Consider the following 15,226-nt stretch of genomic DNA (forward strand, 5'->3'; position numbering starts at 1 on the left):
GCCTAACCCCGATAATGGTCATCCAACAAACATTTAATAAATCATAAATGTAGCACAAATAATTACAAATACTGCTATATTGATGTTGTTGGAATTTTTAAGATGTTGCAGCAATTGTAAGCAAACTGAATCAGATGAGTAACTTTAAATGACACTAAATCCAGTTACAAGTGGTCTAAGAAAAGGCATGTTAACACCATGAGTATACATTTTATTTGTCTATTCATCCGGTTACTTGTGACTGATGTTACAAGGTAAAACAATTAGATTTTTTGATTCTCAGTTTATGCCGTTCCATGCTGAGAACAGCTTCAAGAGAGTCGCTGTATCCTATTTTAATGTGGCATGTCCAACAATATACAGGCGATAAGAATGATCATATAAATATCACAATTATTATTATTGACTAAAGCATCACACAAACTCTATTTTTCATGTAAACCTTTGTGTGATATGAGGCTGTCGTGGCAACACTATCAAAGGAACAGTTCACGAAACAAGCCGTAACAAGTTAAATCGGAGCTTTGAGCGTACGAACACCTGGCAGGCTGACGTCATCCTGCGGTGGAGCCTGAGTGACGTAAAGGGGCAAGCCACGCCTCTCAAGAGCGCTGCAACCGGAAAATACTCATTGGTTGAGGAATGCAGGGACGTTAAGGTATGTTAAGAAACTTTCCGTTTTATGTTTTCTAGATAATCTTATCTGGAATATAGCGCCTAATCTTTCTTATAAATTATATTGCGTGAAGTGTTTTGCGTGTGTCGGAGTATGTATTAGCCTGCCGGTGTTGTCTGTTTCTTACGGGATTTAGCCAGATGGCTACCTAAAGCAGTCAGTCAGTGTTTTGATAGACATTTTGTGGATAAGAATAATATGGCCATGCTAAATTAAACGATAACAGGTGATTTGTTGTATATAAATGGTTGCCTGTAATGTTTAAAACTGTGTAAAAACTGCATTGTGAACTCAAATTAAATTTGTTTGTTTTTGTATAAACATGGACGGAAACATAAAACATGACGTATAGCATTAAATTATTGTTAATGTACAGTTTTTACAATGCGGTGTTATTCAGTTTAATGTTCCTCAAAAATACGGTGAAAGTCTGGCAGCGCTGGTTTATGGCGGTGACGTGCATAAGAATGGAATGTCTCTATAACCTTAACATGTTCAAATCCAACTTCCGGTGAGGTCATGAGTAAATACGTCTACATCTTAGTCCCCCTTATCTATTTAGTGGTTAAGAAAACACAGTTACGTGAATGAACAGTCAGAAACCAATTATAGCAATGCTTCAACCAGTGGACCTGGGCCCACTAGGGGGCCTCAATAAACCTCCAAGATGACGTTAAATAAACATTATAATAAGACACAACTGCTAAAAATCAAGAAAGTTTATCTTTTTTATTCACGCCATGCTTTAGAATATTTTAATGAGTAGAAATTGTGAGTTGTTGGAGGCCTTCGAATACTGTTGTGGACAAAGACTTGAGGCTCAAATACACTACAAGACTTTTGCTCAGATTTTGCTCAGATTTCACAGAAAGTCTGTGCCAGTCTGCAGATTTGATCAGTTACTGTGTTTCTATCTGAAACTTTCAAAAAGTCTGCAAGTGCATGATGTCTAGTTTAAAAAAAAAATCTGTTTCACATTTTAAAAGTCTTGTAGTGTGTTCCAGCCATTAGTATTTTGTCCAAAAAAAGTTAAGCATCGTAGTAGTCCACAATCATGTATAAATCATCATAAATCCTTGTTTTCCAGGAGCGGTCAGTTGAAGTCAGCGAGTCATGGCTGGCTTCAGACAGGAGGATGTGGAGCTTTTCTATGAAATGGGAGAGGAGTTAGGAAGGTAAGATATGACATCACAAACCTGACTTTAACCGTGATCTCACACAAACAGAATCAAGACTTCAGCTAGCCTTATATTTGAATGGTAGATTTAAATGCTGTAATTATGTTGCAATGAAGGCCTTTAATTATATAAACGCATGACAATGTCTTGTTTTTATTGTATTGTCAATGTCATGTGTTGGCTTTGGGATGCCTTGGCATCACCGTGTTTGTTCTTCTCGGTGCAGTATAAAAACAAACATTATTGTACTAAGGCTTTTTTCACAATGTCTTGGAATTTAAATAGCCGCAGCACATTGACTCAATCACAGACACGCACTGAATCAAGTCTTTCTATATATGGATGTGCAGCTTTCTCTGCTATGCTGCTGCAGCATGACATCACTGACTCACAATGCATCCGCTCTCTCCCTCTCTGTTGTGCAAATAAGACTGCGAGAGACTTCTCTTAGGCTGCTTTGTGCAACATTTACTCGATTTATTCTTTAGAAAAAGTTTTATATACCTATGACCAGTGTTGGGTGTAACTAGTTACTAAGTAATTAGTTACTGTAATTTAATTACTGTTCCCTTGAAAAAGTAAAGTAGGGGATTACTCTTATTTTTTCTGTAATTTAATTACAGTTACTTTTGATGTAATTAAACTAAATACTTTGTGTAATATATGTGTGTGCAATAGTGGAATTGACATCAAAATCCAAAGTCTAACTTAAAAATCTGTGCTTTAATGTATAATTCTTACATTTGTAATACTTTGGTCAGTTAATAAGAGTACTTTATGTAGTTTAATATTATTTATTTGAATGAATTAAAAGAGCCGTTTCATGCCTATATCCTTGAATCACTTAACTAATCAAGGTTGATATAGGATATAGAAAGTAATCAGTAATAAGTAACTAAATACTTTTTGGAGAGAGTAATTTGTACAGTAATCTAATTACACTATTGAATATGTAATTAGTAACTAGTAATTATTTACTTTTTCAGAGTAACTTACCCAACACTGCCTATGACATTAGTTAGCGTTGACTGCTAAATTAAGTGGCACAATTGCTATTATTGCTACTGTACTATTAAACTTTACAGTGGTTTGGTGGCTCACGGATGAACAAGCGTTAAAATGATATTTGAAATTGTGCAGCTTTTATTATAAACGTTTGTAACCAGACTTTGCAGACAAAAGCAGGCAAAACATCTACAATAACTTGCAAAGTATGAGAGACTCGAGTTATGTCTTGGTAACAGAATATCATAGAGAATTGGTGAGACAGACTTCTCATTTCTTCAGATTATGTAATTGTTTGATCTGTTCTCAGTTATCATCTGCTTGGTTTCTGTTCTCATTGTCTCGCAGTGGGCAGTTTGCCATCGTGCGTAAATGTAAAGAAAAGAGCTCTGGAACAGAATACGCTGCCAAGTTTATCAAGAAGAGACGGCTGTCGTCCAGCCGACGGGGCGTGAGCCGAGAGGAGATCGAGCGAGAGGTGAACATCCTCCGAGAGATCCAGCACACCAACATCATCACCCTCCACGACATCTTTGAGAACAAGACGGATGTGATCCTCATCCTTGAGCTGGTGTCTGGAGGGGAACTCTTTGACTTCCTGGCTGAGAAGGAGTCGCTGACGGAGGAAGAGGCCACGCAGTTTCTCAAGCAGATCCTGGATGGAGTGCACTACCTCCACTCCAAACGCATCGCACACTTTGACTTGAAGGTATGCAGAATGTCGATTGCCGTTCACTTCAAATATTTTTAGTTCGGGTGACATTAGCCTCAATGAAATGGAAATGTGCAACAAACATATTCAATGACTGCATCACTTTTTTCCGCAGCCTGAGAACATAATGCTGCTGGATAAGAACGTTCCAAACCCCAGAATCAAGCTGATAGATTTTGGAATTGCGCATCAGATTAAAGATGGAAATGAATTTAAAAACATCTTTGGAACACCTGAGTTTGTCGGTAAGTCCATTAAAACACTATTTTATATTTTTGCATTATGATAGTATTTACAATAAGGTTGTAACATTAGTGAATGCATGAACTAACAATGAACAATAGTTTTTCAGCATTTATTAATCTAATAATGTTAGTTAATGTCAATACAGTTATTCATGTTAGTTCACGATGGATTAACTCATGTTAACAGACACAACAAAAATGTATTAGTAAATGCTTAAATGAACATGAAGCAAGATTAATAAATGCTGTAGAAGTATTGTTCATTGTAAGCTAATGCAATAACTAATGTTAACAAATACAATCTGTTTGTAAAGCGATACCATATTTTTTACAAGTATTAGGAGTAGGGCTGTCACGATTATGAAATTTGACTGACGATTAATTGTCTAATAAATCATTGCGATTATGACGATTAATTGTCTGTTTTAGGGCTTTGACGATTATGACAATTAATTGTCTGTTTTTGTGCTTTGACATTTAATTCTCATACATTTTTGATTCAGCGATTGAAACGACCATATTGTTCTGAATACAAGACTGTTTTTTTTCTTGGAAATACATTGGAAAAAATTAGGTTGTCATATATTTAAGGTTTAGGCTTTTACCTGTCAAATACTTGTAAATTAAGTAAATTGATCAGGAGTGAATTGAAGCCACAATTAAAATACTATCAGTCGTAGAAAAGCTTCTAGTCTGTTTTTTCTCACTTGCAAGACTACAATAAAATTTTACTTGTGTGTTAATGAAATTTTGGTAGACTGGTTTTCACACTGAGATTTGCTTAAATAATATTAAATTGTACTGCAGGTAATTTGTATATGTTTTAGTTTTTTTAAGTGATTGTGTTGTGGTGGTACATTTTACAAGTATTACCATGCTTTAGTAACAATATATACACTAAAATATGCAATATGCAGATGCACTACAGCTCCCCCTAGTGTCGTCTATAGAGATGTGCGATAATTGCGATGATCTGAAACCATCGCGATGAGGTCAAACAATCGCGATGAGACGATTATTTAATAATCGTGACAGCCCTAATTAGGAGTCTTATATTGATAAATCTTTACGATATTTCTTTTGTAGCGCCGGAAATTGTAAATTATGAGCCCCTTGGTTTAGAGGCAGACATGTGGTGAGTCAGTTATTACTGTCAATCCTAATTTGAAAATATGAATAATATATTAACATTAATATAAATATTCATTCATAAATAGTCTTTTTTTTTAACCAATGTGATTCTTTGCCTGCAGGAGCATTGGTGTTATCACATATATACTGTAAGTATCAAATTGTGATCTTGTTTTTATTCCACGTTATTTACATGCCGTTGTTCTTTGCTTAATAAATATCAATGCTTTATTAATGTTCCAGTTTGAGTGGCGCTTCTCCATTTCTTGGTGAGACCAAACAAGAAACGCTCACCAACATCTCGGCTGTCAACTACGACTTTGATGAAGAGTACTTCAGCAACACGAGCGAGCTTGCTAAGGACTTCATTCGCCGACTGCTGGTCAAGGATCCTAAGTTAGTATGCGTTTTTTGATCCGAATCAATCCACCCAGGAATTACAGGAAACGGAATACTTAAATTGACATTTCAATGCAATATTTTCCTTGAAATTTCAGGAAGAGAATGACCATTACTGACAGTCTCCAGCATCCCTGGATCAAGGTTCGAATGTTTAATTTCTCTTCCGAGTTATTTCACGTTGCCATTTGTGCTTCTCTTGACTCTCTCGGCTTCGCCCGCTACAGGTCATTAAGAGACGTAACGTGAGGCGAGAGAGCGAGAACAAGCCGGAGCGCAGACGTCTAAAGACCACGCGTCTGAAAGAGTACACCATTAAATCCCACTCCAGCATGCCTCCCAACAACACCTACGTCAACTTCGAGCGCTTCTCGCAGGTCATGGAGGAGATAGCCGTGGCCGAGGACGGCCTGCGAGAGCTTGAGAAGAACCAGCGCTCCTGCAGGGAAGACGTGGCCGCTCTGCTGTCCATCTACGAGGAGAAGGAGAGCTGGTACAAAGAGGAAAACGAGAGCATCGCCACAGATCTCAATCACATCAGACAGGAGCTGCAGAAAGCGCAAACCCTGCGCAGGCAGAGCCAAGAAGAGGCCCGCGCCGCCATGCTGTCGGCCAACGCCCTCAAACGCAAGTTCTGCCGGCTAGAGAACCGATTCGAGGTCCTGGCTGAGCAGATGGGCTCCGAGGTGCGCTGGGTGGAAGAGCTGGTGCGCTCCATTTCTGCTGAGAACGAGGCTCGCAGCACCGGCATGGCATGAGCAACTCTTCGCTTTCTGAGATTATCTGATATCTTCGCTTGGACAGATGTAGAGTATCAAGGGCAGTAAGCTTAATGCCTTTAGGTTTTACGTGCATCAAGAGCTAGCAATGCAAAATGTATTACTTGAGGATAAAGTGATAGTTCACCCAAAAATACAAATTCTGTCATCGTTTGCTCACCCCTTTGTCATTTCAAACCTGTATGACTTTCTTGCTTCCGCGGAACACGAAAGAAGATATTTCGAAGAAAGTTGCACTGGACCCCATTCACTTCTATTGTCCGAACACAAAACCAACGCAAAGTGAATGGGGTCCAGTTAACAACATTCTTCAAAATATCTTCTTTCGTGTCCTGCGGAAGGAAGAAAGTCATAAAGGTTTGAAATGACAAGAGGGTGAGTGAATGATGACAGAGTTTTCATTTTTGGGTGAACTGTTTCTTTAAGTGTAAGCATTTGCCTGTGTGTTGCAGTAGTCGCATGTGATGCCAGGCTGTTGCCAATGTATTGCAGTTGTGTTAAAAAAGATGTGCGAGTCAGCATTAGCACACTCGGTTACTATCGCAGCATTACAAATAGCACTCAAAGTAAATGTGCATTGTGAATAATACACTACACATTCCTCTATGAGGAAGTGAAGACTCTCATTCGCTTCCATTGTGCTGCGGTCGCTTTTATTGCGCCGTGCGTCCGATGCGACGCGCTGTTTCGCCTATGCAACACAAATGCTAAGTTTACATAATAGAAATAAGTGCTGGGAAGCTGCTTTATTGAATAATATAACACTCTGCTTAAATCAGTTTCATTTACATCATGCTGTTATTCTACATATTCGTTCTTTTTTTGTATAAAACACACACTTTAAACATTCCATTTGTCTTGCACGACATTCCACGTGTCGGTAACATGACGTCACGCTCATTTGTACAGCCAGCAATGTTCATATCCGTTTGCTTTAGTGCTGTACTCTCATTATTTGTTTTATTTACAAATATAATATTATATATGCAAATAAAAGAATTGAAGAATATGGTTACGGTGTCTTTGTTTTTGGGAGTTAAGGAGCACCTGGGTGGTAAAACGTAATGTCTCAATGTGAACATCTATCAAACTTCTTATCTTCATTTCAACATGTCCAGAGATGCTGGATGTCCCGGAGTTTTAATTATACAAAGGAATTTTTCCATCTCCATTATCACATGGTCGTGTTTTGTTAGTCAGATAAACATTTGGATTTCAGGGGATGCTTGTGTTTACTTTAATATCTCAAACTAAAGTGCATCTAAGAGAGCAGTGAGGTATACAGTATATGAACAGAACCTGCGTCTGGCGTCGGTACCACTAGTACCGAAAGTGCCTAGAAGTGCGAGAACTGTGCAAGGACAGTGTCCTCACAAAGATTTACACGTGAGAAATGTTTCCAGGAAAACACTAGATGTTATCTAAAATAATAATGGCCAATGATTCTTCCATTGGGAGAACAGAAAAGCAACATTGTAGATATGCTTGATGTAGCTGTCGCTCACGTTCAGAGCTGATGCAGTCCAGCCTCACTTAGGAAAACACCGCTGGTCCAGCCCTGACTGTATATATAAACGTCTCTGTCATTCCAGGTCAGTTTAGTCTGTGTGCTACCTCGCCTCCATCTCTTTCATGATGGCCAGGTCCAACTCGACCCAAAACACCTTCAAATGGATTCTGGCCGTCCTCACGCTGTGGTCCATGGTGGCTCTGATCATCATCGTGGTGTGGGTCACCTGGCCCCCCAAGGCTAGCATTGAACAATGCCAAGCAGAACAACAGGCCTTAATTGAAAAGAAGGAAGGAGCCAAAGTGGTGAAAGAAAAAGAGCAGAGAGTCTTAAACTCGACGCTGAAGCTGAGCTTCGAGAACCAGACTGAACTCCAAGAGGAGCTGGAAATTATTCTGGAGAGCAAGAGAGAAATACATGCATCTCTAACTGAGAGCATGCAGCTACAAGTGAGTCTTATCAAATTATTACTAATAGTGAATCATTTTGTCTTTATAAGACGAAAAGTAAAAAGTCAACACGGTATTACCACACTATTTTGGACTTGGCTATGGTTATAGTGGTGTCATGTGGATATTTTCATTGTATAAAGTACTGTATACCTATATCAAAGTATGCGAGTGCTGACTTTTAGTTGTATCTATCTTCTTTAGACGATCTTAAAGCAAAATGTAACTGCTTTGGAAAATAAATCAATTCTGCTGGAGAATACACATCACAGACTTTCTTCCGAGCTGGCCCAACAGCAGGGTAATAGCGGCTAATAGACATATACATATGGGAATTCACTGATAACAAGGTTATGCGGTCACATTATTACGTTATCAATTGTTAGAACATTGATGTTTTTGCTGCTTTATGTGTCATGTAGGCCTAACAAAAAAGGGGGGTGAAACCACACTTTTTGTGGATTTTATTAAAATTTAACCTTGGAATAAAACGGGTAATAAATGTGAAAGGAAATCTAAATAAATGTAATAAATGTGCAGATCTTATTGAGACACTGTGGGTGAATCTGAGCAGTGAAGCTCATCATTTGGATTCATGTGAAGCTTTGCGTGTTGCCGCGAACAGCCAGCAGATGGCAGCAGAGAGTCGGAGGAAAGCCTGTCAAGCCACAGCAATTCATCTGGCCAAACAACGGCGAGTCATTAAAACACAAACATGTCTGACACATGATGCTTATTTTACATTCATTTGCTTTTTTATCCAATTGCAGAGAGAACTGCTAGATGAAGGAATGAGGGACCAAGGATTTCCAAACCCTGAACTCAATAGGACAGAATTGTGTTCTCTTCTCCTAAACATCAGTTAAATTGTTGCCTTCAAGAGATATTATCCAAAATAAATGCTTATATGCAGAGATTTTTTGGACAAGATTGTTATATTCTATCACATTACATTACACTATGTTGTTATCATTGCATAATCACTTTGGTTTGGGATCACATCTGCTGTGCAATCCTCTTTATACTGAAACCGCTTCTTACTTTGTAAAGTTGAATAAAGATTAACTGATAATATCCCTTTCTGTATAAACAGCCTAGTTTCATGCGTTTGATTCATATATACTGATTTTAGTATTTTCTCTAATCACATTTTGAACTGAACATAACTGCACATACTTATTATTCTGGTGCTTGGCCTCTTACCGGTAAAAATAGGCATGTAGGATGACATTTGATTATAATTAAATATACATGTACATTGTTTACTGTTTATATTGACGTATTAAACGCAAGGCTGAATAAATAATAACACGTTATTAAATGATAAACACTTTATAAATAGGTTTGATGTTAATTATGGTTAAGGTTTTCAACTTAAAATAAATGTCACGAATAAATATAACCGTCAAAAAATAAACCATTAGTAACAGTGTAGTAACCATCTAGGCGGATAGATGAAATAAGGTATTTCTATTGGTTACCATACTACAATCATGTGGTTACTGTGCCATTTTTGCACAGGAAATGTGTGTGATCGAACATGTGAATTGCGCAAAACAACAAACAAACATGCACACACGAGCAAAACAAGACAAGGGCATGTTGAGTTTTGAGGAGATCGGATGATGAGGGGAGGGAAGAGCGCGCCACACAACTTCCGGATTCAAAACCGATCAACTGCACGCAGCTCGCGCGATGTAAACAAGACAATCCAATGAGTAAGTGATTCTCGCTCACATTTTGAACACCGTATTAATGTTACACAGTGGCAAGTAAAACTGCGTTTAAAGGCTTTGTGGGTAACTTTACTTTGACACTTGCTGGCTGACGGTGTTTTCATTGGTTCTGCATAGAGCTGCTAATGCTAACGTTCCTTGACAACACGTCGTCTGCTGCCTTTAAGGTCCGCTTGGCTTCAGAATCTTGGCTTCATGTTGAAATTTGGATTTTTAACTAAAACTAATATAATAATTTAATTAAAATACTATTAGGAAACGGGGTTCTTTATATCGGTTGTTGCACGTTTTATTTTAAAGCTAATGTTGGAGTTACAGTATATGAAATTGATACCAAAGTATGTTGATTTGGTCTTGCATAGGTAACGTTACACGTTAGTAAGCTCTCTTTCTCTCGTTTTCAGTGCCGAAATATGAGGAAGTTATACTTTTAGTTTTAAATAATGTGTTGCTAATAAAATATATTATGTAAGTAAAGTAGGATTTAAAAAAGCTGAAAGTCAACATGACAACCTGTTCGATGTGCATGGGTCACGTGATTTTGCGATATTTTTTCAATGCATGTCTGACAAACTACTATATTTGTTATGAATGGCAAGTATTTATTTTCCCCCCTCAACAAAAAAACAACATTTATTATTATACTTTTTTATTATATTTATGCAACAGATTTGTGCGTCTCAGTGCCAAACTGTTGGTTTGTTTTAGACCCCCAGTTAACTTCCGGGTTGTGTTTGGCTAGAGTCTAATAATATTAACTATTTATATTTAATTTAATTTATGTTTATATTCATTTGTAATATTATTTTATTGTTTAATAATTGTATTAAACGATTTGTCATTTAGCATTTTGTTATTTTGAATGGGTCCTGTAAACCGTATGGTGCATTGACATCTAGCGGTTGAGCTTGGTATCGCAGTCTAAATTCAAACTATTGGAGAGACGATTTTAGCCAAGTAACGGTTCTTCTCGGTTTCGTTTGATTGTTATCAGACATAATCTACAGGCACTCTATTGTTTGTCAATGTGTACCTGAAGTAAACTGCAGCCCACGCATGCGCACTAACGTTTGTTTATGTTGTCACTTTGAAACAGGCTATATTGACCTTTTTCATTCTAAAGCCGATAGTTTTACATTGATCAAAACTCGTCCTAAAACTCAGCGCATCTCTAATCTCATTGTGGTTTTCTCCGCAGCCCGTCCAAACAAAACCGACCACAGTTCTGCCATTGTGCTGAGACAGCAGTCGCCGCAGGAATGAGTTCCTCAGATGACAACGTCGCTTCACATCGTCGAAGGAACCCTCACAGGACCTGTCGGCTCATTGTTGAAGAACCGGACAAATCCCACACACCTGCTTCAGTTGACAAAGTTTCCGTTTTGCATAGTTACAAAAACAAAAAGACGGCAGATTTGCATCCTGCCAGATCACGTGGGTTACGCAAAACCAGGAATGACAAGCAGAAGCCTCAAGCAGTCAGTCGAAGTGCCTGTCCTGAAAGTTTACCAAAGTCTACACTTCAAGTAAGATGCGTAAATGGACACGTGTCTCCAACTTCGCATGAACCCGAGCCGAAAAATCGCCCCAAACCCAAATACCCAGCAAAGACTACGAAAAGATCTCGCAAGGGAAGAACAAAATCAGATGTTGAACCTTGTGAGAAGGCTGACGTTCCCACTTCAGATGATGTAGCTTGTTTTGAAAGACTGGAAAATTCAGAACCCGCTGCAGAATGGCAAAAAACTGGCCAAACAAAACGGACATGTTCTACAAAAGTTTCTCCAGGACTTTCCACATGCGCTGCATTAACTCCTCAAAAGCAGAAAATCTCCCGTCACACTAAAAATGATCGTAGTCCCAGTCCACACACACCAAAACGGATCCATCCCCGTCCTCTTCTCAGCTCCACACCAAACCTCAAATCTCTAAATCGAGCAGACAGTACTTGCTCACCGTGTCATCAGGACGTCACGCAGTCGAGTCCCGTAAAGGTATGTGCAATAGTCATTGAAGCACGATTGAGTGTTAACTGTCTTTATATTTTCGGTTTTCCTGTCAGCTGTCTTCCCCAGACGTCAAGCCATTAAGAAAGTGCAGAACCCAGAGGCTCCTGACAGCGGAGAGGCCAGCGGGTCACAAGAAAAGAATTGTCCAGGAGCGTCCAGGTTCATCTCGCACACCAAAACGCAGCAGGAAGAGTGAAAGCTTGTTAACAGAATCTCCTCAGAAGGAGCCCTCGGTTGAGACGAGTCCTACCAGTACAACGGAGGATCTGGGTATGCAGACTTTTTTTGGTATAGATCAAGCCCTCCTTACATGCGCTCGTGCTTTTTCATGTCGGTGACTTTATGGCTGTGATGTAACGTGTCCAGCAGATCCGAGCGTGTCCTCTGACCTCTCCATCGAGCTGAGCCTGCAGGAGGAGCTCCAGCCTTTCTATCACTCTCTGTCCCTGCAGGAGGAGGATCAGGATAACGAGGAGGAGGAGCTTCCCAGTTTCTTGCAGGACAACAAAAGTAAGTGAATCTGTTTAAAGTCAGTTCTGATGGGGCTCGGATCTGGTATGTTGGTGAACGGTGTAATAATGTAAATGCTTTAACCGCAGAGCCTTCGTCAATCTCGGAGGGGCTTTGTGTGTGGTGCAAACTGAGGAAATACCCCTACTGGCCGGCAGTGGTACGTACCAGGACTGCGCATCATTCGGAGGATTGTGAATTCATAAGAAATTCCTGAGTAGGGTTAAAGGGATAGGCCACCTAAAAATGAAATGTCATTTCGAGTTGTTCCAAACCTGTATGCGTGTCTTTGTTCTGCTAAACACAAAGAAAGATATTTGGAAGAATGTCAGTATCCAAACGCATCTCTTCCCCCGTTTACTGCCATGGTAGGGAAAATAAATGTGTGGACGAGATCTGCTCATTCTTCCAAATATCTTTCTTTGTGTTTAGCAGAACAAAGACATGTGTACAGGTTTGGAACAATCTGAGGTTGAGTAAATGATGACCGAAGTTTCATTTTTGGGTGAACTGTCCCTTTAACGAATATAAGGATTACATGGAACTGCAGCAATATATTAAGAAATTCCAAAAATGTGAAAATGTGCAGTTGATGAACAGCTCACTTATCTGTCCTGTAGGTTAAAAGTGTCAATCACAAAATCAAAAAGGCCAGCATCGTCTTTATTGATGGCTACATAATTGACCAGAAGAGAAACAAAAAAGGGTAAGAATTCACCTGTCATCATAATATCCGACAAACGCTCGTAGAACACCTAAGCATTTTTTATGTTTCATTTTATTAAAGAAACCGTATTAGCACTGCAGTTTTTTTGTTTGTTTATAGTATCCTTATCTTTAAAACATGCCTTTATGATCTTGGCATTGAAGACAAAAAGGCATTTTGTTCTTGTATAGTTGTTTGTAGCATTTATTTATCATTTTGATTTGTTGGAATGTCTTCATTTCTTTCTTTTGCAGGTTTTCTGTGTCAATGCGGACCCTAAAGCCCTTTAACTGTGAAGACTATAACTTACTTGTGGTGAAGTATAAAGTTGTCTTTATACATTATTAAAAACTAATGGTTAATGCTGTATAAAGTGATCGTGCCTTTTAATAGCAGCATGTTTGTTTTATAGGACATAGCAAAGGCAAAGTACGGCAGTGCCTTAACCTGGTCTCTGGAGCTGATATCGGACTATAAAATTCGAATTGGTAATCATCTCTAGTTATTTTGAAGCTTTAAAGAAAATCAAATGGATCTCACACAGAGTTGAACTTTAATGTTTTACTCGTGGTTAATGGTTTAATGGTTGGATTGAGAAATGGCATGTAAGACGTGTTTCCTGTTTCCTGGCAGGATGTGGCTCCTTCGTTGGTTCCCTTATAGAATACTGTGCTGCTGACATCAGTAGGTCTTCTACACTCGAGTCTACTTGTTTTCTAATTCTAGAAGTGATGGTGTAATTCTGTGATCTCAGGTTGCCCAGTGAGGAGGAAATACACAGAGGGGACGTCTGTTCTGACCTTCCCCAGTCAAGAGATCCTAAGTGAACAGAATCACGATTTCAATAATTCTGAGGACATCGTTTTGCCAGAACACGATGATCTCTCAAAGAAAGTGCTGCCGGACCGTGCCAAAGCTGCGCGGAATCGCGCCAACGTCCACCTCGTTGACTTCATTGTCAATAGGCGAAAAGTCGAAAACCGCTTGCTGGTACATTTTTCTTAAATGTGCACAGTGAAATTCTGAGGACACAATGCATGTAGTGACGCTCTTGGTTTCTGGTTAACAGGCAGTAATTAACGGCGATGAATCATCTCAATGGATGCGAGCCCTCCAGAAGCCCACCCGCCAATGGGTCGACGTGTACCTGGAAGACGAGGAGCAGGTGGATAAAGTGTACCGTTACCTGAACGAGGTGTGTGACAGCTCTCCGCATATAAACACCTGTCTGGAGAGAATCCAGGCCGACCGGATCAGTTTTATTCTGGATGTGCTTCTGCCTGAGGTGATCGCTTTCATTTATTAAAACTAGGGCTGTCAAACGATTAATCGTGATTAATCGCATCCAGATTAAAAATTTGTGTTTACATAATATATCTCTGTGCACTGTGCATATTAATTTTGTATTTATAAACACATACTGTACATGTATACACGTTTAGGAAAAATGTACGTATTTACATGTATTTATTTATATTTACCAATAATTTAAATTATATATGTTTATAAATTTGTCTATTTTATATTTTTCTTAAGTATATGCGTGTGTGTGTGTGTGTGTGTGTGTGTGTTATTATACAAAATTAATATGTACATTGCACAGAGATATATTATGTAAACACAAACGTTTATTCTGGATGCGATTAGTTGTGATTAATCGTTTGACAGCCCTAATTAAAACGTTTAATAATACTGTTTGTGCTCGTGCATGCTGAATCAATCAAATAAAATGTGTTGCAGGCAATTATCCACGCCATCGCTGGAGTCCACAAGCTGTCTCTGGAGAAAGCCGAGGAGAAATATCGCAGCGGGCCGTGCTTCAGTAACAGGTAGATGAACACGAGTGTTTGTAAGGGCTGTTGGACTCGTAACCCCTAAAACTGAATCTTGCATCCATTTTGTTTTGGGTTTTAGAGAAAGACAAGAGTTCGACATGATGATTGAACAACAGATGAAGCTCAAGGAAATCACACTGCCTCGAAAAGAAAAAGTCTAAAAACAAAACAAGTATTTTAAAGAAACACGGAAAAAATCTCTTTGGACAGCACTTAATCATTTTATACAAGACATTAAATACAGATTGCTTTTGCCAAATAATTAGGTTTTGCAAATAAACTAAATGTATTTTATAATATTGTCTTTGCTGCTGTGTTGTCTGTGGAAGAGTTTCTTACAGAAACT

General features: G+C 38.8%; 3 protein-coding genes across 5 annotated transcripts; all 3 read left to right on the top strand.

Moving 5' to 3' along the window:
• The first annotated feature begins 552 nt into the window (after positions 1 to 552).
• dapk3 (death-associated protein kinase 3) lies at positions 553 to 6,338 on the top strand. The gene is made up of 9 exons (XM_057333070.1): positions 553 to 658; positions 1,764 to 1,851; positions 3,208 to 3,568; positions 3,687 to 3,816; positions 4,903 to 4,951; positions 5,070 to 5,096; positions 5,191 to 5,343; positions 5,445 to 5,490; positions 5,574 to 6,338. The coding sequence occupies exons 2-9, from the start codon at positions 1,790 to 1,792 to the stop codon at positions 6,102 to 6,104; spliced, it is 1,359 nt and encodes a 452-aa protein (XP_057189053.1). The 5' UTR covers positions 553 to 658; positions 1,764 to 1,789; the 3' UTR covers positions 6,105 to 6,338.
• Positions 6,339 to 7,244: 906 nt separating this feature from the next.
• LOC130553882 (uncharacterized) lies at positions 7,245 to 9,153 on the top strand. Of its 2 annotated transcripts, XM_057333093.1 has the most exons (4): positions 7,245 to 8,084; positions 8,289 to 8,385; positions 8,625 to 8,778; positions 8,855 to 9,153. In XM_057333093.1, the coding sequence occupies exons 1-4, from the start codon at positions 7,758 to 7,760 to the stop codon at positions 8,865 to 8,867; spliced, it is 591 nt and encodes a 196-aa protein (XP_057189076.1). In that variant the 5' UTR covers positions 7,245 to 7,757; the 3' UTR covers positions 8,868 to 9,153. The 2 variants fall into 2 exon arrangements, with proteins under 2 accessions (XP_057189076.1, XP_057189075.1); XM_057333092.1 differs by having other exon boundaries at positions 8,625 to 9,153.
• Positions 9,154 to 9,603: 450 nt separating this feature from the next.
• Positions 9,604 to 15,177, top strand: si:dkey-127k13.1 (PWWP domain-containing DNA repair factor 3B). Of its 2 annotated transcripts, none has more exons than XM_057333029.1 (13): positions 9,604 to 9,802; positions 11,019 to 11,814; positions 11,883 to 12,099; positions 12,199 to 12,339; positions 12,429 to 12,499; positions 12,960 to 13,045; positions 13,300 to 13,360; positions 13,458 to 13,533; positions 13,679 to 13,729; positions 13,800 to 14,035; positions 14,115 to 14,330; positions 14,786 to 14,874; positions 14,960 to 15,177. In XM_057333029.1, exons 2-13 carry the CDS (start codon positions 11,080 to 11,082, stop codon positions 15,039 to 15,041), a joined length of 2,061 nt encoding a protein of 686 aa, XP_057189012.1. In that variant the 5' UTR covers positions 9,604 to 9,802; positions 11,019 to 11,079; the 3' UTR covers positions 15,042 to 15,177. The 2 variants fall into 2 exon arrangements, with proteins under 2 accessions (XP_057189012.1, XP_057189011.1); XM_057333028.1 differs by having other exon boundaries at positions 9,605 to 9,802; positions 12,196 to 12,339.
• Positions 15,178 to 15,226: the final 49 nt, after the last annotated feature.

This window comes from Triplophysa rosa, linkage group LG5 (genome assembly GCF_024868665.1).
Source record: "Triplophysa rosa linkage group LG5, Trosa_1v2, whole genome shotgun sequence".
Taxonomy (NCBI): domain Eukaryota; kingdom Metazoa; phylum Chordata; class Actinopteri; order Cypriniformes; family Nemacheilidae; genus Triplophysa; species Triplophysa rosa.

Excerpts from the sequence above, each read along its gene's own strand:
- dapk3 (XM_057333070.1), top strand. The coding sequence starts at position 1,790 with ATGGCTGGCTTCAGACAGGAGGATGTGGAGCTTTTCTATGAAATGGGA. Across the intron at positions 1,852-3,207 it reads ATGGGAGAGGAGTTAGGAAG|TGGGCAGTTTGCCATCGTGC; the intron begins GTAAGATATGAC and ends ATTGTCTCGCAG. Across the intron at positions 5,344-5,444 it reads CTGCTGGTCAAGGATCCTAA|GAAGAGAATGACCATTACTG; the intron begins GTTAGTATGCGT and ends TTGAAATTTCAG.
- LOC130553882 (XM_057333092.1), top strand. The coding sequence starts at position 7,758 with ATGATGGCCAGGTCCAACTCGACCCAAAACACCTTCAAATGGATTCTG. Across the intron at positions 8,085-8,288 it reads CTGAGAGCATGCAGCTACAA|ACGATCTTAAAGCAAAATGT; the intron begins GTGAGTCTTATC and ends TATCTTCTTTAG. Across the intron at positions 8,386-8,624 it reads CGAGCTGGCCCAACAGCAGG|ATCTTATTGAGACACTGTGG; the intron begins GTAATAGCGGCT and ends ATAAATGTGCAG.
- si:dkey-127k13.1 (XM_057333028.1), top strand. The coding sequence starts at position 11,080 with ATGAGTTCCTCAGATGACAACGTCGCTTCACATCGTCGAAGGAACCCT. Across the intron at positions 12,100-12,195 it reads CAGTACAACGGAGGATCTGG|CAGATCCGAGCGTGTCCTCT; the intron begins GTATGCAGACTT and ends TAACGTGTCCAG. Across the intron at positions 14,036-14,114 it reads AAGTCGAAAACCGCTTGCTG|GCAGTAATTAACGGCGATGA; the intron begins GTACATTTTTCT and ends TCTGGTTAACAG.